Source organism: Salvelinus namaycush, chromosome 3 (genome assembly GCF_016432855.1).
Source record: "Salvelinus namaycush isolate Seneca chromosome 3, SaNama_1.0, whole genome shotgun sequence".
NCBI lineage: Eukaryota > Metazoa > Chordata > Actinopteri > Salmoniformes > Salmonidae > Salvelinus > Salvelinus namaycush.
This window is the reverse complement of record NC_052309.1, coordinates 17769478-17792928: the sequence shown is the minus strand read 5'-3', so window position 1 is coordinate 17792928 and position 23451 is coordinate 17769478. Positions and strand designations below refer to the sequence as shown.

General features: G+C 41.8%; 1 protein-coding gene across 1 annotated transcript in view; it reads right to left on the bottom strand.

The window, feature by feature from the left end:
* Positions 1-3387: 3387 nt before the first annotated feature.
* Positions 3388-23451, bottom strand: part of LOC120045038 (protein split ends-like) — a 54562-nt gene continuing 34498 nt past the window's right edge. Inside the window, exons 6-8 of the mRNA XM_038989864.1 lie at positions 20298-21704; positions 17290-17404; positions 3388-4751 (exon numbers count right to left, since the gene is read on the bottom strand). Of these exons, the coding sequence (XP_038845792.1) occupies positions 4554-4751; positions 17290-17404; positions 20298-21704 (1720 nt within the window). The 3' untranslated portion in view covers positions 3388-4553. The remainder of the gene's footprint in view (positions 4752-17289; positions 17405-20297; positions 21705-23451) is intronic.

Below are 23451 nucleotides of genomic sequence, written 5' to 3'. Positions count from 1 at the left end.
GCACCACCAACTAACCCTGTCAAACTAAGTATAGAATCAATCTTTAGGATGTTTTTATCATAAATCTTCAATAATGTTCCAACCAGAGAATTCCTTTGTCTTCAGAAATGCAATGGAACGCAAGCTACCTCTCATGTGAATGCACGTGACCAGCTCATGGCACTCTGCCAGACCTCTGACTCAATCCCCTCTCATTCCCCCCTCCTTTATAGTAGAAGCATCAAACAAGGTTCTAAAGACTGTTGAAATCTAGTGGAAGCCTTAGGAAGTAAAATATGACCCCATTTCCACTGTATCTTGGATAGGCAAAGAGTTGAAAAACTACAAACATCAGATTTCCCACTTCCTGATTTGATTTTTTCTCAGGTTTTTGCCTGCCATATGAGTTCTGTTATACTCACAGACATCATTCAAACAGTTTTAGAAACTTCAGAGTGTTTTCTATCCAAATCTACTAATTATATGCATATTCTAGCATTTATGACTGAGTAGCAGGCAGTTTACTCTGGGCACCTTTTTATCCAAGCTACTCAATACCGCCCCCCTGTCCCAAAGAAGTAAAGGTGCCAACAACTTCCTGTGGTGAGTAGACCTTCAGATACCACAGTGCCACAATTTACACATTATAGACCCGACAATAGTCACGTCTATTATAGGCATTGGTTGAAGCTCAGTGTTAAATTCAAATCTCCCTATCATCATATCAATATGACACCAATCTCAATGAAAATTCCCAAATCAACTTGATTGGAGGTACACAACACAATCCCGCCTCTCGTCATGAGTCATCTGTCCATTACCGAGATGCACATACCACAATTTTTAACAGGGTCTTTAGCAATTGAATTTTAAGGATGGATTTCTGTGCTCTTACCTAGCTCAAATTCTAGACGTCATGCCATATGATGAAACTGGCTCTCATGAGGACCGCCACAGGAAGGGAAGACCCAGAGTTACCTCTGCTGCAGAGGATTAATTCATCAGAGTTACCAGCCTCTGAAATTGAGTTCAAGTAACAGACACATCTCAACATCAACTGTTCAGAGGAGGCTGCGTGAATCAGGCCTTCATGGTCGAATTGCTGCAAAGAAACCACTACTAAAGTTTGCTTTCATTTAATAATAAAAAGCATGAAAAGGTAGCATAATGGGATAATATCTTATTGTGGTGTGTAAGGAATCCAATACTTTAGCTTGCATGAGGTACAAATCACATTATTTTGGCAGCACCTCCTCTAAGAGTATGAATTAGGCTGTTTGAGAAGATTTGAATCCTAAGCAACCTGGCTACACATAGCTACTGTAGTAGGTCAAAGCTGTGTGCTGGAAAACCTTGGTAGAGCATGGGTGAAATAGGCACTGTGGCGGTCATGAATTTTCGGCTTCAGACCAATGCCTATTCTCACTTAAAACATTGTTTTTGGTTTTTAATACAAAAAACACTTCTGACAGATAGCAGCTATCTTAACTTTAAATAGATAGCAGGCTAAATGTAGCTAGCTACGTTAGTTAGCAAAACATACAATTGTGAGCCAGCCAACACTTATTGTTATTATTCATGTGCTGTGAACGACGAATGAAAGTTTTGAATTCTTCTTCTTCTTTGGTATCATGGCGTTCACACATCTATTTTGTGCATGCCGCCACCTACTGTGCGGTAGTGTGTGGTCAATTACGTTATATTTTGTGATACAAAAATAAAAAGGAAGGCGGGGAAAGCAAAAATTGCACCACCAACTAACCCTACACCTATACAACTTTTTCATAAACAAAAATTATACATATATTTTATAATGTATAATAATAAAATCCCCTTCAAACTAAACCCTACACTCAATAAAAATCCACTATCCCATTCCACTACCTTGACCCTTTCTGCTCCTGCAGCTTTCCAATGACTTGAGAGGACGGGACACCGCCACTCAAAACACCCTGTAACTTTTCTGAAGTCAAATCTCATATACCCAAATACTTCTCTGTATCTGCCACCACAACATCTATTTTCTGTCATTTACGTTACAGTTGATAACCATTACTATGAACGCTAAGAAGCCAACCTTACAGAAGCATACATCACTCGTTGGCCTATCCCTCTGTGCTGGCACAGATCTACAACTCACAGGGATCCTCTCCGGATCCCTCACCCTTGACCCATCCTCCTCTACTTTTTTCACTGCCTCAGCATACAACACCTTCTGCACCTGATAGCCACTTCAACCTGCCTCTCTTGCACCGGACACTTCCAATCTCCAGCACCCCTACAGTTGACACAAAATGTTATCCACCGAAACTACACAATCCTCTGTCCCATGCCCTCCTGCAAACTTCCAACATCTTGGAATCCCCCTCTGGACACTGCTGCAACATGAACATAAATGTTGCACCTGAAACAACACAGTGGATTCGGCACACAAGCTCTAACAGCATAACTGATATATCCTAACATGACTTTTTCGGGTAAAAACTCAAAACGACTGACAGTGACTCCTCTATTTCACCACCAGGTATGCGTTACACCAAACGGCGGGCGTCACAAACACTAGGAATCTTCAACTTCAATTGCTCCATCTCCACACTTAAAGCTACCCCAGAAATCATGCCTTTCAATGCTACCCTATTACTAAGGGCAAAGCAAGAAACAGATCTTGACCCAAGTTGAGTGACACGGAGCACCCGCTCCCTCTGGCAGAAGAAACACAAACAAATATCCCAAGTCCACTACAGGTTACTGATTCAACTGCACCCAACTCCTTTCCACCCACCCTGAAACCACAAATGTATGCACCAAAAGGCAAGGATCTACTTTCTCCAAAAATCTCTCATACTAGAACAGTTTCTTCTTTATGTCCATTGATGCCAAGCTTAGGTTCCGAGCTCTTCACCACACCTTCCACCTCACTTAACTCGCCCTCATTCACTTCCATTTCACCTCCAGAATTCGGTTTGGTGCACGGCTCACTTTGATTGCACTTGACACCAATCTTCTTCGACAACCCATCTCCATCTTCCTCAAATTCAAATCCAACCTCTACTTTCCTCATTCTCTTCGACCTCTTCTTTCTTCTCCATTCCTCCTCAGAAATCCACTTTTCTGTGCCCATGTCCCAGTATTCCTCTTCTTCCAACTTTGATTGCGACCTGGTGGCATCCCAACGTAACTCCATCTCATAATACGAAACTCGATCGAGCCTTACACACTACCACCCTTACCTTAGTTCTGCTTTTGAAAGCAACTGCAACATTTCCATTGAAACAGCATAATATAGCTGCTATATTCATAGTGTGAACAGTGAAAACTTGATTTAAAGTGCTTCATGAAGTAATGGTCAAAGAGAGAGGTGTGGGTCTACTCCAACCAGAGGCTAAATAAATGTTATGATAGAAAATAAGTATTTATTTCATAATTGTAAAAATTATAGGCTATAAGTTAACAGAAGACACTTTCTGACTTTCACCCAACTATACAGTAATCCTTCCTATGACCAAAGGCAGACCAACACACTCTAACACATCTTGCTATCTACCTATAAAAACAACTGTCCCTGGATCCCAATAGCTTTCTTCACAAGGAAATGCCACTTTAGAAAATGTCCATATGTTACACCCATGCAATTTGCTTCTGGAGGTGCACCTGTCAGGGTGATTGCAATAAATTGAGAGTGCATTCATCCAAAGGCATAGTGGTAGTCTAAACCTGGTTTGTCTGTAGTCTAAATTGGTTTATCGGTAGTCTAAATTCTTTTAATTATTCATCCATGTTTCTTTAGACTACAATTTGTTCTATTATTTATTCTTCAAAGTGCTTTAACATAAAGTTTACAATATAAGAAAAGGACTTCTCAATATGTACAACACGTATACATGAGTTATACAGTAACAGGGACTAATATCCACATTATTTTTGTTAGTTCACAGACAACCAATAATACGAAGTAACCCTTTACCGACAGGTATAGCTCATTATAATGTGATTGTAATTAATGTTAATACTTGTCATAGGCATGTACCGGTATGACCCCTATTATACCGGTCTGTCCTGCATAGTGTTACCGAATATACAAACTCAATGTGTCCCTGTTCTTTTGGAGCTTTCTTTCTTTTATTGCTATTCAATTCCTTCTTCAGTGTTGTTGCTCTGGATTTAACCTTCATATCACACTCCTCCTTACAAGCACATCAAAACGTTAATAGAAAGACAAACCAAACCAACTGCCAAAAATGTACAGCACCTTCCAACAGACCTGTGTGGATTTGGTTCATGTTCTTATACGGCCTTTATACATACACACACCACAGAGTTGTAGTGGTTAAGATACCATTATTCAGAGTTAAACAACATTCAAAATGTAATGAACAATCAAAAGTGCATCTGTTCAGTAGGAATAGACAAAGCCAGTGCTTGGTATGTTATACATAGGTGAATGAAATGTTCTTTGGGCTGCAAGCAGGAATTCTTCAAACAGCCCAACATAGGCATTGAGGGAGATAAACATCTAGGAAGCCTTGCTCTGAATGATTAGGAACAGGATGGAGAAATATATATTTCTAGACGTCTCATTTGAGTGAGTTCATGGACATCAGGATACTGGGTTGCTCCTCAATGATGCGCACCAGCAGGTTGTCAATGTAGTGCTCCAGCTCCTTGATCTTGTTGTCCCTCTTGGAAAGCTGGTCCTGCTGCTTCACCACCAGGGAGATCAGCTCCTCCTGGGTCAGCTGGGAGTACTGACCTTTGACCCCTGTGTCTTTGACCTAGAAGGAAAGAGGGGAATGGAGGTGGTATGAGTCAGTGCCATTTATATGTTTCCATATAATTCTCCAAAGATATACCATGCATTACCCATTAAGCAATGTTCAGTCTATACATGAAACATGCTAAACTTTAAGCACCTACCAAGGCTCCTGTAGTTTTTTTTCTTTACATAAGCAGAAAGGATTCAATGCACAAAAAATGTATAGCTTTCAGACACTTGTAATGGATGGCATGCTTAGGTGCAATGTCAACCAGATCTAATTTCTAAGGAGTCCTGGAGCCTATGACGTCCCACACATGATTCTATCTCACTCCTGATTGGAGGAATTGCAAGTGTTACTTCTGGACTTGTCTCCGTGTTGCTGTGCTGTTTGTTGCTACTTGGCTACCTGTTTTTACTTTTATTAACAGTTTAACCAGTTTAACTTGGGCTGCAGGGGCAGTATTGAGTAGCCAGATAAAAGGTGCCCATTTCAAACGGCCTCGTACTCAATTCTTGCTCGTACAATATGCATATTATTATTACTATTGGATAGAAAACACTCTCTAGTTTCTAAAACCGTTTGAATTATATCTGTGAGTAAAACAGAACTCATTTGGCACAAACTTCCTGACCAGGAAGTGGAAAGTCTGAAAACTATGCTCTCTTCTAGGTCCTGCCTATAAATGGGCATGATACGTAATAGTATACATGCACGTCATACACCTTCCCCTGGATGTCAAGAGGCGGTGAGAGAAGAAATGGGGTGTTTATCTTGGTCTGAAGTGGAATGAAAGCTCTTGGAATGACGTGTCACCCATTTCCTGTTTTCAGGAAGGCGCGAGGAGGGACCTGGATTTGCCTTATGAAAAGCTTTCGTTATAGGCGACTACTATCTCCGGCTTTGATTTTATTTGATACATGTGACCATATCATCGTAAAGTATGTTTTTTCAATATAGTTTAATCAGATTATTGAAATTTTTTCGGGAGTTTTGCCGTGTTCCGTTCTCTTCCGTTTGTTGACATGGAGAGATTCGTGCCACTTGGCTAGTGTGCTTGCTAAATCGAGAGGGAAAGAGGCCGTTCTAAATCCAAACAACGATTGTTCTTGACAAAGGACCCCTTGTACAACATTCTGATGGAAGATCAGCAAAAGTAGGAAACATTTTATGATGCTATTTCATATATCTGTCGTACATGTGAACTAGTCGTCGGCGCCCAGCTTTTGGGTACTCTCTAGCTATACCGAAGCTGTATGTCGTAATGAAGTTATTTTTAGAATTCTAACACGGCGATTTCATTAAGAACTAATGGATCTATCATTTCCTATACAACATGTATTTTTTAGTTATGTTTATGAATAGCTATTTGGTCAGAATATGTGTGTCAGAAAAAGTGTCAGAAAAATATCCGGACGTTGTGGGAAAAAGTAGCTACGTTAGCACAATGTATAACCACTGATTTCAGCTCTAAATATGCACATTTTCGAACAAAACATAAGTGTATGTATAACCTGATGTTATAGGACTGTCATCTGATGAAGAATATCAAGGTTAGTCAAAAATTATATATCTTTTACTGGTTTGTTACGATCGCTAACTTTTGCTGCTGGGAAATGGCTTGTGTTTCTGGCTATTGTGGTAAGCTAATATAACGCTATATTGTGTTTTCGCTGTAAAACACTTAAGAAATCGGAAATATTGGCTGGAATCACAAGATGCCTTTCTTTCATTTGCTGTACACTATGTATTTTTCAGAAATGTTTTATGATGAGTATTTAGGTATTTGACGTTGGTATCTGTAATTATTATGGCTGCTTTCGGTGCAATTTCTGATTGTAGCTGCAATGTAAACTATGATTTATACCTGAAATATGCACATTTTTCGAACAAAACAGATTTATTGAATAACATGTTATAAGACTGTCATCTGATGAAGTTGTTTGTTGGTTAGTTTGGTTGGTTCTTGGTTAGTTAGGTTGGCTTTGTGCATGCTACCTGTGCTGTGAAAAATGTCTGTCCTTTTTTGTATTTGGTGGTGAGCTAACATAAATATACGTGCTGTTTTCGCTGTAAAACATTTTAAAAATCGGACATGTTGGCTGGATTCACAAGATGTGTACCTTTCATTTGCTGTATTGGACTTGTTAATGTGTGAAAGTTAAATATTTCAAAAAAATATATTTTGAATTTCGCGCCCTGCACTTGAAGTGGCTGTTGTCATATTGATCCCGACTTAGGGCTTGCAGCCAGAAGAAGTTAATCAAAATCAGCATTTAACACATTTACCAATGTCTATGTTTTTTCCTCACTCAACTTTTTCACCCCGGACGCTTTATCTGGACATGGTTCTACAGGACCTCCACCAGCTGAAAAAGCTAAGTAGTAACATTAACACTATGCCTTCTAATTGCAGTCGCTGTACTCTTAATATGCAAGACAACTTTCTCCTTATTGTGAGGATAGCCGTGTTACAAGCCCAACTTCCGATGCAATCGTTAGGCAAGGGAAATTTAAATGTAGGAAGGGATGAAACGGCGTCTGCGCCACCAGTAAGTACAGATAGTAGTATAAATCCCCCCCACACAGTCCTTGCAGCAGAACAATTTTCTCAAGGCTTCTGGAAAGAAATTCTGTTGGCACACTCAACCTGTGTCGCTCATTCAACTGAAAGAAATGTTCGACCGGTTCTCCCCATTAAGCAACGAGTCGGAGTCAGAGGCCGAGCCTTCTCAGGTCTCTCCTCCACCTGTTACGGGGTTTGAGCCATTGGCGACTCCATTACCCCCAACATTAGACTTAAAAAGAATCATCCAGCGATCATACACTGTTGACCTGGCGGCAGGGCTACCGACGTAAAGGCTAATCTGAAGAGGGTACTGGCTAAGGCTAAAACTGTAGAGCGTAGAGTATAGGGCAGTGGAGGCTCCTTAGAGGAGGAAGGGGAGGACCACCCTCCCCTTAGTGAAATTTCATAAAAATAAAAAGTGAAACATGAAAAAAGTTATTATTTTTTTGATAAAACTATATTAAATATATTCATATGTCACCAAATAATTGATTAAATAACACGTTTTTGCAATAAAGGTCTACAGTAACGTCAACAGCACTGTCTGGGGTAGCACCATGGTGCAGGCGGAGGACAGCTAGCTTCCATCCTCCTCTGGCTACATTGACTTCAATACAAAACCTAGGAGGCTCATAGGCCTCACCCCCTTCCATAGACATACATGGTAATTATGATCACTTCCGGAGGACGTCCTCCAACCAATCAAAGCTTTTGCAGTATGAACTGACATGCTATCCATCCAATCATAGAATTAGGATCAGAGAATGAACTATTGAGTTGTATTGGGATTGTGCCACAGAGCATTATGGGTGTTCTATGTGTTGAGAACTTGGTGACATTGTTGTATAGAGATTAAGAATGAAAAAAGTGATAGGTAAGCATTTTTTGGGATATTATTCAATTCAATTTAGTTTTTTCAAATTACAGGAAACTGAGGAGTTATATTATCAATTGTTTTCTTGGTTTAGAACTTATTTTTGTGTCCAGTTGGTGCAATTTATTTAAATTTGCCTTGCTAACTTCAGAAGCTAGCTAGCTACCAGCGCCAGTGTGCAGTTTTCGGCATCAGAATTGTAGAATGGCCAACGCTGCCGAAAATGTTCTGGACTTTTTGTTGAAGAACCCCTTTCATTCTCTGGGGTACACGGAAAAGGTGCAAATTAAAAGCAAGGGTCGACCTCTGCCTGAGATCAGTTTCATGAAGAAGGATGAGAAGGTGAGGGCATTCAATACCAACTGGTATCAAATGTATAGCTGGTTAACAGGGAGCCTATCATCAAGCCGCCTGTATCGCGCTGGCCTTGCCTGCGTTTTTGCCATTGCAAGAATTTGCTTTTAGAAGAGACGACGAGATGGAAATTTCCGCCGACAAGGGAAACTACAAGGAGCTTGCAGAGGAAATTGCACGTTACGATGCTTTACTTGCTGAACATATCGAACTTTCGACTGTCTTTTCTGGGATGTTGAAAACAATTCTGAATGATTTGATAGCTTCCATCGCATCATCCATTAAAAGATTAAAGAGAGAGTTTGACACAGCACAATTTCTCGCGTGCGCTCAAGTAGGCTTTCCACTTTCCTCTGGTATTTATTTAGCACATAATCACTCCGGACAGACACAAGCAAAAACTCATGATATAAATGTTGCAGCAGCCTAGGCTGTTGTTGTTGAGTTTATTTGATTTTTACAGGGACAGTGCACATTAATCAACGTTTCAGTAAAAGTGCCAGTTTTAGCCAGCCGGCTCATTTTCAACCGCAGTCCCGAGGCTACACCTAAACATTGGAAATCTGACATGCTGTACGGGATGAAAACAAGACTATTTTTCAGTCTGATCAACTGTAGGCTACTAATAAGAGCAGTTGCGTACAGCCTATGCGCCCTGTCCACCTGGTCAGGGTAAACTAATAATGTTGTTATTATTCAAAATTGGGCTGGCTAGGCTGACTATACGTTTTTAATCCATAATTATTAACTGGAATTAATGAATCAACATAATAGTGATGACAGATGTGAGTAAAAGTTTTGTAAGGCCTACAGTTGCATAGGCCTGCATGATGCAAACATGCATAAAGCAAGCTCAGTTGTTGTCTCTGTGTCTGGGTAGAGGAAATTCCCCTCTTAATCTAGTCTAAATATAATTCATATGAACAAGTATCAGGTTGCTGCAGTTTGACAGGGTTTTCATCCCCCCGGGGCCAGGAGGTTTTAAAAATCATGTGACCTGATTAGGAAAAACTGGTCCCATCATAGCCCATATAAAACCTTTTAACAACTGATTAATCACTGTCATACCTTATAGGGTCCAGAGTTTTCCTAGTTAGGTTAACATATAAGGAAAAACTCCAGGCCCCAGGGGGTAAAATTGTCCCACTGTGCTGGGACCTACGGTGCCACCAGTCTGCTTGCAGTTGTCGGTTATCGTCAGGTATGTGGATGATCAGGGATTTATTCAGGAACGTTTCTTGGGCTACTTTGATGTGTCAAGTGGGCGAGATGCGCAGTCTGTGTTCGACTTTATGAATTTTGAGATGTCTGAGTTTAAGTTCATAGAGAAATCCGTTGTCCAAACCTACAATGGCGCAGCTGTAATGGAATGAATCTGCTATTTGTATTTACAGCTAAGTCCCCTCCTGTTCCCTGATTAAGAGGTGATGACTACTCCACTCCACTGCCTTTGTCAACTTTCTCCTGACATGAACTGAAGCCACGTCTCACGTGCCCGCTCATCCACTGGCACATTGAATGTTTCCCCTCCAAGCACTGTGAGTACCCCTATAAAGTATCTCATTCCTGCATGTAGAGTCAATCACATACACAATCACATTATAACACATCAATGATTTTACTCCTTGCTTGGACGAACTAATTATTGTCTCTTTTGTCTAACTGTGTAGTGTGTTATTGTTTTTTTGTCTTCCCAGTCAAATCCTATCCTGTACTGGTCAAGCCTCTGAACACCTCAACTCATGCCTCATACCCTCATTCAATCACTGCTGTGATCCCTTTCCCACACGGTGTAAGTAGCCCTCTCATTCCCATAATATTGTACTATAAATGTCTTTATTAAATGCTTTAGGTTAAAATAATTAGTCTTTGATGATTTTTTAAACACACTTCGTCATCTCTGTGCATTATGCACCTATACCGTGGGTCTCCCATTCTCCTCAATTGTTCAAGTCACCAGCCTTCACTGGTATAGGGATATTGCTATCCATGTCAGCACCAACGATGTTAGGATGAAACAGTCAGAGGTCACCAAGCGCAACATAGCTTCAGCATGTAAATTAGCTAGAAAGATGTTTCGGCATCAAGTAATTGTCTCTTGCCCCCTCCCAGTTAGGGGGATTGATGAGCTCTACAGCAGAATATCACAAGTCAATCGCAGGTCGAAAACTGTTTCCTGCCCCTCCCAAAAGATAGAATTTGTAGATAATTGGCCTCTCTTTCAGGGACTCGCCCACAAACCGGACCAAGCCTGACCTGCTGAGGAGTGACGGACTCCATCCTAGCTGGAGGGGTGCTCCCATCTCATCTATCAACATAGACAGGGCTCTAACTCATCTAGCGGCACAATGAGATTGCCTGCTGCCTGGCCTGCACCCTGTTAGCCAGCATGCTAGCTTAGTGGAGTCTGCCACTAGCAGTCAGTGTAGTCAGCTCAGCTATCCCCTTGAGACCATGTCTGTGCCTCGATCTAGGTTGAGCAAAACTAAACATGGCGGTGTTTGCGTTAGCAATCTCACTGGAATAAAGACTTCCTCCATTCCTGTCATTATTGAAAGATGATTGTGATATCTCACATCTCAAAATAGGGCTACTTAATGTTAGATCCCTCACTTCCAAGGCAGTCATAGTCAATTAACTAATCACTGATCATAATCTTAATGTGATTGACCTGACTGAAACATGGTTCGAGCCTGATGAATTTACTGTGTTAAATGAGGCCTCTGCTCCTGGTTACACTTGTGACCATATCCCCCGTGCATCCCGCAAAGGCGGAGGTGTTGCTAACATTTACGACAGCATATTTCAATTTACAAAAAAAAGACTGCGTTCGTCTTTTGAGCTTCAAGTCATGAAATCTACGCAGCCTACTCAATCACTTTGTATAGCTACTGTTTACAGACCTCCTGGGCCGTATACGGTGTTCCTCACAGAGTTCCTTGAATTCCTAATTCAGACCTTGTAGTCATGGCAGATAATATACACATTTTTGGTGACTTTAATATTTACATGGAAAAGTCCACAGACCTGCTCCAAAAGGCTTTAGAAGCCATCATCGACTCAGTGGGTTTTGTCCAACATGTCTCCGGACCTAATCATTGCCACAGTCATACCCTGGATCTAGTTTTGTCCCGTGAGATAAATATTGTGGATCTAAATGTTTTTCCTCACAATCCTGGACTATCGGACAACCGTCTTATTACGTTTGCAATCGCAACAAATAATCTGCTCAGACTCCATCCAAGGATCATCAAAAGCCGTGCTATAAATTCTCGGACAACACAAATATTCCTAGGTGCCCTTCTAGACTCCCTCCACCTACTCAAGGACGTAAGAGTACAAAAATTGGTTAACCACCTAACTGAGGATCTACATTTAACAGTGTGTAATACCCTAGATGCAGTTGTACCCCTAAAAACATTTGCCACAAGATATTTGCTCCCTGGTACACAGAAAATACCCGAGCCCTGAAGCAAGCTTCCGACTAGCTTGGAAAGACAGTACCGTGCAATATCGAAGAGCTCTCACTGCTGCTCGATCATCCTATTTTTCCAACCTAATTGAGGAGATTAAGAACAAAATAACATTTATTTAGTTTTGATACTGTCGCAAAGCTAACTAAAAAGCAGCATTTTCCAAGAGAGGGTGGCTTTCACTTCAGCAGTGATGAATTCATGAACTTCTTCGATGAAAAGATCACGATCATTAGAAAGCAAATTATAGACTCCTCTTTGAATCTGCACATTTTCCAAAACTCAGTTGTCCTGAGTCTGCACAGAACTGCCAGGACCTAGGATCAATGGAGACACTCAAGTTTTTTAATCCTGTATCTCTTGACACATTCATGAAAATAGTCATGGCCTCTAAACCTTCAAGCTGCATACTGGACCCTATTCCAACTAAACTACTGAAAAGAGCTACTTCCTCTGTTTGGCCCTCCTATGTTGAACATAATAAATGGCTTCCTATCCACCGGATGTGTACCAAACTGTTGAAAAAGCCAAACCTTGACCAGGAAAATGTAAAGAAAACTATTGGCCTACAGTACCAGTCAAAAGTTTGGACACACCTACTCATTCAAGGGTTTTTCTATATTTTTACTATTTTCTACATTGTAGAATAATAGTGAAGACATCAAAACTATGAAATAACACATATAGAATCTTGTATTAACCAAAAAAGTGTTAAACAAATATATTTTACATTTGAGATTCTTCAAAGTAGCCACCTTTTACCTTGATGACAGCTTTGCACATTCTTGGCATTCTCTCAACCAACTTCATGAATAAGTCACCTGGAGTGCATTTCAATTAACAGGTGTGTCTTGTTAAAATACAAATGTTGGAATCTATTTTTCTTAATGCGTTTGAGCCAATCAGTTGTGTTTTGACAATGTAGGGGTGGTATACAGAAGATAGCCCTATTTGGTAAAAGACCAAGTCCACATTATGGCAAGAACAGCTCAAAAAAGCTAAGAAAAAACTACAGTCCATCAGTACTTTAAGACATGAAGGTCAGACGCAAAAAAACATCAAGCGCTATGCTGAAACTGGCTCTCATGAGGACTGCCACAGGAAAGGAAGACCCAGAGTTACCTCTGCTGCAGAGGATGAGTTCATTAGAGTTAACAGACTCAGAAATTGCAGCCCAAATAAATGCTTAAGAGTTCAAGTAACACACATCTCAATATCAACTGTTCAGAGGAGACTGCGTGAAATCAGGCCTTCATGGTCGAATTGCTGCAGAGAAACCACTACTACAGGACACCAATAAGAAGAAGAGACTTGCTTGGGCCACGAAACACGAGCAATGGACATTAGTCTACTGGAAATCTATACTTTAGACTGAAGAGTCCAAATTTGAGATATTTGGTTCCATCCACCGTTTCTTTGTGAGACGCAGAGTAGGTGAACGGATGATCTCCGTAAGTGTGGTTCCCACCGTGAAGCACGGAGGAAGAGGTGTGATGGTGACACTGCTGGTGACACTGTATGTGATTTATTTTGAATTCAAGGCACACTTAACAAGCATGGCTACCACAGCATTCTGCAGCGATACACCATCCTATCTGGTCTGCGATTAGCGGGTCTGTCATTTGTTTTTCAACAGGACAATGACCCAACACACCTCCAGGCTGTGTAAGGGCAATTTGACCAAGAAGGAGAGTGATGGAGTGCTGCATCAGATGACCTGGCCTCCACAATTCCCCAACCTCAACCCAATTGAGATGGTTTGGAATGAGTTAGATCGCAGAATTAAGGAAAAGCAGCCAACAAGTTCTCAAAATATGTAGAAACTCCTTCAAGACTGTTGGAAAAGCATTCCAGGTGAAGCTGGTTGAGAGAATGCCAAGAGTGTGCAAAGCTGTCATCAAGGCAACGGGTGGCTACTTTGAACAATCTAAAATATATTTTGATTTGTTTAACACATTTTTGGTTACTACATGATTCCATGTGTTATTTCATTCTGTTGTCTTTACTATTATTCTACAATGTAGAAAATAGTAAAACAAAGAATAACCCTTGAATGAGTAGATGTGTCCAAACTTTTACTGGTACTTTATATCGAATCTCCCATTCCTCTAATTTTTTTTCTTAAAGCCGTTGCTACTCACTGCTTTCCTGAAGACAAATAATGTTTTATTCTGGTTTTAGACCACATCATAGCAGACTGCTCTCGTGAAGGTGGTAAATTACCTTTTAATGGCGTCAGACCAAGGCTCTGCATCTGTCCTCGTTCTCCTAGACCTTAGTGCTGCTTTTGACACCATCGATCACCACATTCTTTTGGAGAGATTGGAAACCCAAATTGGTCTACACAGACAAGTTCTTGACTGTTTTAGATCGTATCTGTCGGAAAGATATCAGTTCATCTCTGTCCGCTGACAAATCAACTGTAAGTTTTGGTGTTCCTCAAGGTTACGTTTCAGAACCACTATTGTTTTCACTATATATTCAAACTCTTGGTGATGTCATTCGGAAACAAAATGTAAACTTTCACTGCTACGCGGACGACAGCTGTACATTTCGATAAAACATGGTGATGCCCCAAAATCGCATACCCTGGAAGCCTGTGTTTCAGACATAAGGAAGTGGATGGCTGCAAATGTTCTACATTTAAACTCGGGCAAAACAGAGATGCTAGTTCTAGGTCCCAAGAAACAAAGGGATCTGGTGTTGGATCTGACAATTAATCTTGATGGTTGTACAGTCGTCTCAAATAAAACTGAAGGACCTAGGCGTTACTCTGGACCCTGATCTCTTTTGACGAACCTATAAAGAATATTTCAAGGACAGCTTTGTTCCATCTTCGTAACATTGCAAAAATCTTTAACTTTTGTCCAAAAATGATGCAGAAAAGCTAATCCATGCTTTTGTCACGTCTAGATTAAACTACTGCAATGCTCTACTCTCTGGCTATCTGGATAAAGCACTAAATAAACTTCAGTTAGTACTAAACACAGCTGCTAGAATCTTGACTAGAACCCAAATATTTGATCATATTACTGGCTTCCTGTTAAGGCTAGGGCTGATTTCAAGGTTTTACTGCTAACCTACAAAGCAATACATGGGCTTGCTCCTACCTATCTCTCCGATTTGGTCCTTCCGTACATACCTACACGTATGCTACGGTCACAAGACGCAGGCCTCATTATTGTCCCTAGAATTTCTAAGCAAACAGCTGGAGGCAGGGCTTTGTCCTATAGAGCTGCATTGTTATGGAATGGTCTGCCGATCCATGTGAGAGACGCAGACTCGGTCTCGACCTTTAAGTCTTTACTGAAGACCCATCTCTTCAGTAGGTCCTACGATTGAGTGTAGTCTGGCCCAGGGGTGCGAAGGTGAACGGCAAGGCACTGGAGCGACAAACCGCCCTTGCTGTCTCTGCCTGGCAAACTCCCCTCTCTCCACTGGGATTATCTGCCTCTGACCCTGTTATGGGGGCTGAGTCACTGGCTTACTAGTACTCTTCCATGCCGTCCCTAGGAGGGGTGCGTCACTTGAGTAGGTTGAGTCACAGGCTTGATCTTCCGGTCTGGTTTTGCCTCCCTCCGGGCTCATGCAGTGGAGGAGATCTTCGTGGGCTATACGCAGCCTTGTCTCAGGGTAGTAAATTGGTGGTCTGTTGATATCCCTCTAGTGGTGTGGGGGCAGTGCTTTGGCAAAGTGGGTGGGGTTATATCCTGCCTGGTTGGCTCTGTCCGGGGACATTGTCGGACGCGGCCACAGTGTCCCCCGACCCCCCCGTCTCAGTCTCCAGTATCTATGCTCCAATAGTCTGTGTGCCGGGGGGCTAGCGTCAGTCTGTTATATCTGGTGTAAATCTCCTGTCTTATCTGGAGTCCTGTGTGAATTTAAGTATGCTCCCTCTAATTCTCTCTCCCTCCCCTCACAGAGGATCTGACCCTAGGACCATGCCTCAGGACTACCTGGCCTGATGACTCCTGGCTGTCCCCAGTCCACCTGGTCATGCTGCTGCTCCAGTTTCAACTGTTCTGCTGGCGGCTATGGAACTCTGACCTGTTCACCGGACGTGCCATCTTGTCCCGGACCTGCTGATTTTGCCTCTCTACCGCACCTGCTGTCTCGACCTCTGAATGACCCTGCTGGTCATCTATGAACGTTTGAACATCTTGAAGAACAAGCTGGCCTTAATGGCCATGTACTAGCTCCACCCTGCACAGCCAGAAGAGGATTGGCCACCCCTCAAAGCCTGGTAAGTCTCTAGGTTTCTTCCTAGGTTCCTGCCTTTCTAGGGAGTTTTTCCTAGACACCGTGCTTCTACATCTGCATTGTTTACCGTTTGGGGTTTTAGGCTGGGTTTCTGTATTTCACTTTGCGACATCTGCTGATGTAAAAAGTGCTTTATAAATACATTCGATTGATTGTGCCCATATCATCAATCAGAGACTCGAGAGAAGATTGTGTGGTGTGAGCTCTGACTGCTTTGTGAGAACTCATTCAGAGCTCTGATCTCTCAGATCCCAACACCATAGGCAAATGCCAGTGTTATTCACAGTGAGCTTAAGGTGAGTCACTGTCAAGATAAATAATGTTTGTGGGAATTGTTTATAGTGAGCATTTGGTGGGAGGGCTTGTTGAGACTGTGTGTGTGTGTGTGTGTGTGTGTGTGTGTGTGTGTGTGTGTGTGTGTGTGTGTGTGTGTGTGTGCACCGTGTGTGTGTGCACCGTGTGTGTGTGCACCATGTGTGTGTGCACCATGTGTGTGTGCACCATGTGTGTGTGCACCATGTGTGTGTGCACCATGTGTGTGCACCATGTGTGTGCACCATGTGTGTGTCGGCGTGCGCGCAGCAAGAATGGGAATATTGCACTGAGGTTTTAATAAAACCAACTGTGCATGCATCAAGGAACTGGAATGGATAAATTGAAACAGCAGCAGAGGGCATTTTCATGAGGTGCCTGGGGGAATGGTTTCAAAGATATCCTGGTACCTTATTTGCATAAGATTATTATGATAATATTATCAAGAAGAGCCACTGCTGTGCATATTACAGGGCATAAGGCTAAGCATATACTGTATGTGCATATTAACATGCACACACTTTCCCAAAATAGATTGTAGACACAATGAGGTCTGATTATTTAGTACACATACCTCCTGCCTAAAGCAGATCTATGTTGACAGGTGATTGCTGAGAGAACCTGTAGGTAGCTCTTTCATCTGCTGCTGGTGTGCATCAGTTCACTCAATGCTGTTCCCATTGCTCTCATGGGAGAGATATATTGCATTAGTACCTTTATCTTCTCTTGAAGGACACAGAGGAATCCTGTAGATATGCCAGCCTGCGCCTCCTGGATGTTGGAGGCTGGCTGGTTTTCCAGGGAGCTCAAGGGCTTTACTGGATGGGGCCTGAATAGAGATAGACAGGGAGACAGAGACAGTCAAAATGAGAGAGGCTCAAACTTTCCTGAAGTGTTGTGATATTTGAGGAGATGCAGCAGGTGGATATGGGGGATATGCGGATAATGACATTTTCTCAGAAAGCAAGTGTAATTGCTGCCAACAGCTTGAAATGATTTGTTCAATCCGGTGGACCAAAAATGTATTTAACCAGTCAAGTCAACTAAGAACAAATTCTTAATTACAATGATGGCCTGGCAAGAGGAGGCAAAAGGTCTCCTGTGAGGACGGGGGCTGGGATTAACTTCTTGCCACTATAGGGGGTGCTGTTTCACATTAGCATAATTTCCTCTACAGATTAAACGGCTTCCTACTCAATTCTTGCTCGTACAATATGCATATTATTATTATTATTGGATAGAAAACACTCTCTAGTTTCTATAGCCGTTGGAATTTTGTCTCTGAGTGAAACAGAACTCAATCTACAGCACTTTTCATTATAGGGAGTCAGATTTCAAACATCTTGGCCACTGATCTGGAGTCAGTTTAAAGGTCCGTGTAAATGCTATGGAGAAACAGACACTTCTTACGTCTTCCCCTGGGTGTCAGTGCGTGATGACGCTTTGAATGGAGTCGATTGCGCAATCAGGGACTGTATAAAACAGAAAATACCGGAAGTAGCTTCCCTTTGCTGCCTGCGCCTTGCGCGCGAAGGACATCGGACTCGCCTCCTTCCAAGTTTTAGTTTAGCCAGTAAAATTTCTCCGGTCATGTTTTTACTCGTTAGAGGTGTTAAAAACATCATAAGGTAGTTAATTTAAACCGTTTTATAGCAATTTATATCCGTTTAGTGCGATTTTGAGGCATTTATTTCTGAGACACTTTGAACCGCTGGGGACGTTTCCAGTTCATGCCGAACGTTAGTGGGCATTTCCACATGGCAAGAGGACAGCTTTCGACCAAAAGACGATTAGACCCAAGAAAGGATTCTTTGCCCAAGATTCTGATGGAAGAACAGCTCACAGTAAGAACAATTTATGATGATAAATCGTGTTTCTGTCGAAAAATGTTAAACGCTTATGGCGCCATTTTGTTTTGTATAGCTTCGCTTGGCGCAACCTGTATTGAAAAGTAAGGATAATTTAAAAAATGTAAATCAGCGATTGCATTAAGAACTAATTTGTCTTTCGATTCCTGTCAACCCTGTATTTTTTAGTCAAGTATATGATTAGCTTTTGATTAAACTAGATCACTCAAAGATGGCGACCGACATTTCCAGGCTTGTTTTGCTACTATTTTCATTGTATAACCACGTTTTTTTATGGCTAAATATGCACATTTTCGAACAAACTCTATATGTATGTTGTAATATGATGTTACAGGAGTGTCATCGGAAGAATTCTGAGAAGGTTAGTGAAAAAATTAATATATTTTGGCGATGATACGATATCGCTCTCTTTGGCTTGAATTCATGCTGGGGTAACGTTTGCATATGTGGTATGCTAATATAACGATTTATTGTGTTTTCGCCGTAAAACACTTAGAAAATCTGAAATGTTGTCTGAATTCACAAGATCTGTGTCTTTCCATTGCTATGTGCTGTGTATTTTTAAGAAATGTTTTATGATGAGTAAATTGGTAATACAAGTTGCTCTCTGTAGTAATTCTAGTCGCTTTGGTGAGATTTGTGATGGTGGCTGCAATGGCAAACTATGATTTATACCTGAAATATGCACATTTTTCTAACAAAACCTATCCTATACCATAAATATGTTATCAGACTGTCATCTGATGAGGTTTTTTCTTGGTTAGTGGCTATCAATATCTTAGTTTAGCCGAATTGGTGATAGCTACTGGTGTTGAGAAAAAATGGTGGACAAAGAAAAATGGTGTCTTTTGCTAACGTGTTTAGCTAATAGATTTACATATTGTGTCTTCCCTGTAAAACATTTTAAAAATCTGAAATGGTGGCTTTATTCACAAGATCTGTATCTTTCATTAGGTGTCTTGGACTTGTGATTTAATGATATTTAGATGCTACTATTTAATTGTGACGCTATGCTAGCGATGCTAATCAGTGTGGGGGGGGGGGGTGGGGGGTGATCCCGGATCCGGGGTTGAGGCTCGTTAGAGGTTAAAAAATAAATAAAATCAATGTAAAACAAAACGGACAACACAGACAGAGTTAGACATGACAAGCAAGCCGAGCATGGGTTCTTCTTCCCTCTTGACTGATTCCCATCATACGTGACACAGTGGCAAGCATATCTCTTCTTTCCCTCTCATATAAGGTTAGACTGCAGAGGAGCCACAGTGTACACACACTCTGAACAATGGCATTTTACAGGCGCCACTGAGATTTGTCTGAGATTCTACAGGGAGAATAACTTGTCAAAAAGCAATGAAAGCTGCAAAGGCTGGCATTTCTATAGCCATGATTCATACTGGGCCGAGGGGATTGTGTGAATGACATCGCAATTAAATAGAGCTAAATTAGATTTGCAGTAATTAGTAAGTGCTCTTTTGATTACTTAATATAGTGCTAATTTCTCTGGGGAGCTATGTTCATGTTGCTTTACGTTAAACTATGTTAATAATAACTACAGAATTATATAATCATTATTAAAGTAGTACTAGCTATGATGTCCTGTACAACTTTTGAAAGTATTGCAAAAACAACTTGGTCAGAAGTTCCATTGATTCAATTCAGGTAAGTGAAATTAAACATTTTATAAGAGAGTAAAATTATTTTACAAGGGTCACATTCATGAAGTGTTCTCGAACAATGCATCCTACAAGCGATTGGAAAGGTTTAGTGAATCTAACTACAGTACAGGAGAGGTTTCGTGGAGAGCACAAAGCTGCTACACACTACAGGAAAAGGCTTCAATCTCTCTCTCACCTGCGTGTGCTTGAGGTAGGCCTGTCCCCTCTCCCTCCCCCCTCCTCCTCTCCACTGCAATGCTCTGCAACGGAGGACATAGCTCCAGCCTGAAGCAGGATCCTCTGGCCAGGGGGAGAGCTTGTCTGGGGAGGACAGTTACTCCTGCCCCCTGATCCCTTCAGGGGCTTGGGTTGGGGTAGGAAGGAGAGGGCAGGTGAGGGTACACATTGGGGCTGGGCAATGTTAACACAAGTTAGTGCCACACCCACACCTCGATTCTGCATTTTTTCTGAGATACTTGAGGAAAGCTTACTCAAAGAGGAAGCCCCTGGGCATTGTAGTTTTACAGAACTCTGTTTACCAGTATCCTCCTCTCTAGAGGTGGATGTTTTCTTCAATGGAGGCAAGGGAACACAGACCCGCTCTGCTAATGTGTTTTTGATGGAACGGGAGCCATCCTCAACTAGCAGAACATCTGGTGTTGGAAGCTCCATTGAGTCCCCAACCACACTATTCTGCATTGAACCTGGATTTGCTTCTGTGGAGGTACGACTCTGATGATTGGGAGAGTCTAGGCTCTCCTGATGTTCACCAGTTAGTCTCTGTTCTTCACCGTGTCCAGAGGACTTCTCCATTCTGCAGTCTTCTGCAAAGGGATTATTTGGATCAAACTCAACCAGAGTGTCATGTTCCTCAGTATTCAATTGCTTATCTAATACATAAACTTTTGGCATTGTCTTCCCTGGAGGGTACTGGGGCCTAGAAGGTGCTGGACCTTTATTGTGTTTAGCCACCCTCAACCCCTCAGTGGCAGATGGCATGTGTTGTTCTGGTTGGTTCCCATGGTGGGTAGAGCTCTGGCCTCCACTTGTGTGTTCTGTTGTAGCTGTGGAGGAAAATCTCAGTGGTGTGATCATCTGTACTACACGTTGAGAGACCTTGGACATGGAGGCACCTACTATGTCCTTATGTCCCAGGTTCACTCTAGTCATACTCTGGTCCCTCTGTGTCTGGCTTAGAGCCTGGCTTGGTCTGTCTGGAGCAGGACCCTTGTCCATCCTGATACTGGAATGGTCCTGACCACTAACACTCTCCTGGTCATCCCCGCATCCCACCAGTGACATGGAAGATTGACGCCTTGGAGGATGTGGCTGTTTTTTTGGCTTTGTTTGGGCGAGGTTCACTGTGACAGAATGAGCGTTGCCCTTGCTAGGCCAGTTGTCCATACGAGCCCAGCGCTGGTTGTTGGGGGGCAGGGGGGCAGGGTCTTTCTTCTCCATTAGATCAGTAGACGGGTCCTGGGCGCCTCTGGTTTCCCCATCAACTCTAGGGGAGTCCATAGAAATCTCAATTTCAGGAGACAATAATGATAAGAAGGGGTTGGAAGACACACTAGGCTGAGAAGGGTTCACCCATGAAGAGGTTCTGGAAGAAGAGGGATAGGGAGGATGCAGTAAGAGAACAAAATCTGCACTTTACAGCTGTATAAAGATGGTTGCCTTCACACATTTGAACTTTGCTGATGACAATGTCTAACTACCACACATAAAAAAATATATACAGTACCAGTCAAAAGTTTGGACACACCTACTCATTCAAGGGTTTTTCTATATTTTTACTATTTTCTACATTGTAGAATAATAGTGAAGACATCAAAACTATGAAATAACACATACGGAATCATGTATTAACCAAAAAAAGTGTTAAACAAATACAAATATATTTTAGATTTGAGAGATTCTTCAAAGTAGCCACCTTTAACCTTGACAGCTTTGCACACTCTTGGCATTCTCTCAACCAGCTTCATGAATAAGTCACCTGGAATGCATTTCAATTAACAGGTGTGTCTTGTTGGAATTTATTTCCTTCTTAATGCGTTTGAGACAATCAGTTGTGTTGTGACAAGGTAGGGGTGGTATACAGAAGATAGCCCTATTTGGTAAAAGACCAAGTTCATATTATGGCAAGAACAGCTCAAATAATCAAAGGGAAATGACAGTCCATCATTACTTTAACACATGAAGGTCAGTCAATGCGGCAAATTCCAAGAACTTTTAAAGTTTCTTCAAGTGCAGTTGCAAAAACCATCAAGCGCTATGATGAAACTGGCTCTCATGAGGACTGCCACAGGAAGGAAGACGCAGAGTTACCTCTTATTGTTTATTTATTATATTTAACCTTTATTTAATTAGGCAAGTCATTTAAGAACAAATTCTTATTTACAATGATGGTCTACCAAAAGGCCTCCTGCGGGGACCTGGCTGTGATTCAAAACAAAATAAATTAAATAAAAATATAGGACAAAACACACATCACATAAAGAGAGACCTAAGACAACAACATAGCATAGCAGCAACACATGACAACACCGCATGGTAGCAACACAACATGGTAGCAGCACAGGGTACAAACATTATTGGGCACAGACAACAGCAAAGGGCAAGAAGGTAGAGACAACAATACATCACGCGAAGCAGCCACAACTGTAAGTAAGAGAGTGTCCATGATTGAGTCTTTGAATGAAGAGATTGAGATAAGACTGTCCAGTTTGAGTGTTGCAGCTCGTTCCAGTCACTAGCTACAGCGAACTGAAAAGACGAGCGACTCAGGGATGTGTGCGCTTTGGGGACCTTTAACAGAATGTGACTGGCAGAACGGTAGTTGTATGTAGAGGATGAGGGCTGCAGTAGATATCTCAGATAGGGGGAAGTGAAGCCTAAGAGGGGTTTATAAATAAGAATCAGTGGGTTCATCCAGTGGGTCTTGCGACAGGTATACAGAGATGACCAGTTTACAGAAGAGTATAGAGTGCAGTGATGTGTCCTATAAGGAGCTTTGGTGGCAAATCTGATGGCTGAATGGTAAAGAACATCTAGCCACTCAGGAGCACCCTTACATGCCGATCTATAAATTACGTCTCCGTAATCTAGCATGGGTAGGATGGTCATCTGAATCAGGGATAGTTTGGCAGCTGGAGTAAAAGAGGAGTGATTATGATAGAGGAAACCAAGTCTAGATTTAAATTTAGCCTGCAGCTTTGATATGTGCTGAGAGGACAGTGTACTGTCTAGCCATACTTCCAAGTACTTTTATGAGGTGACTATCTCAAGCTCTAAACCCTCAGGAGGTAGTAATCACACCTGTGGGGTGAAGGGCATTCTTCTTACCAAAC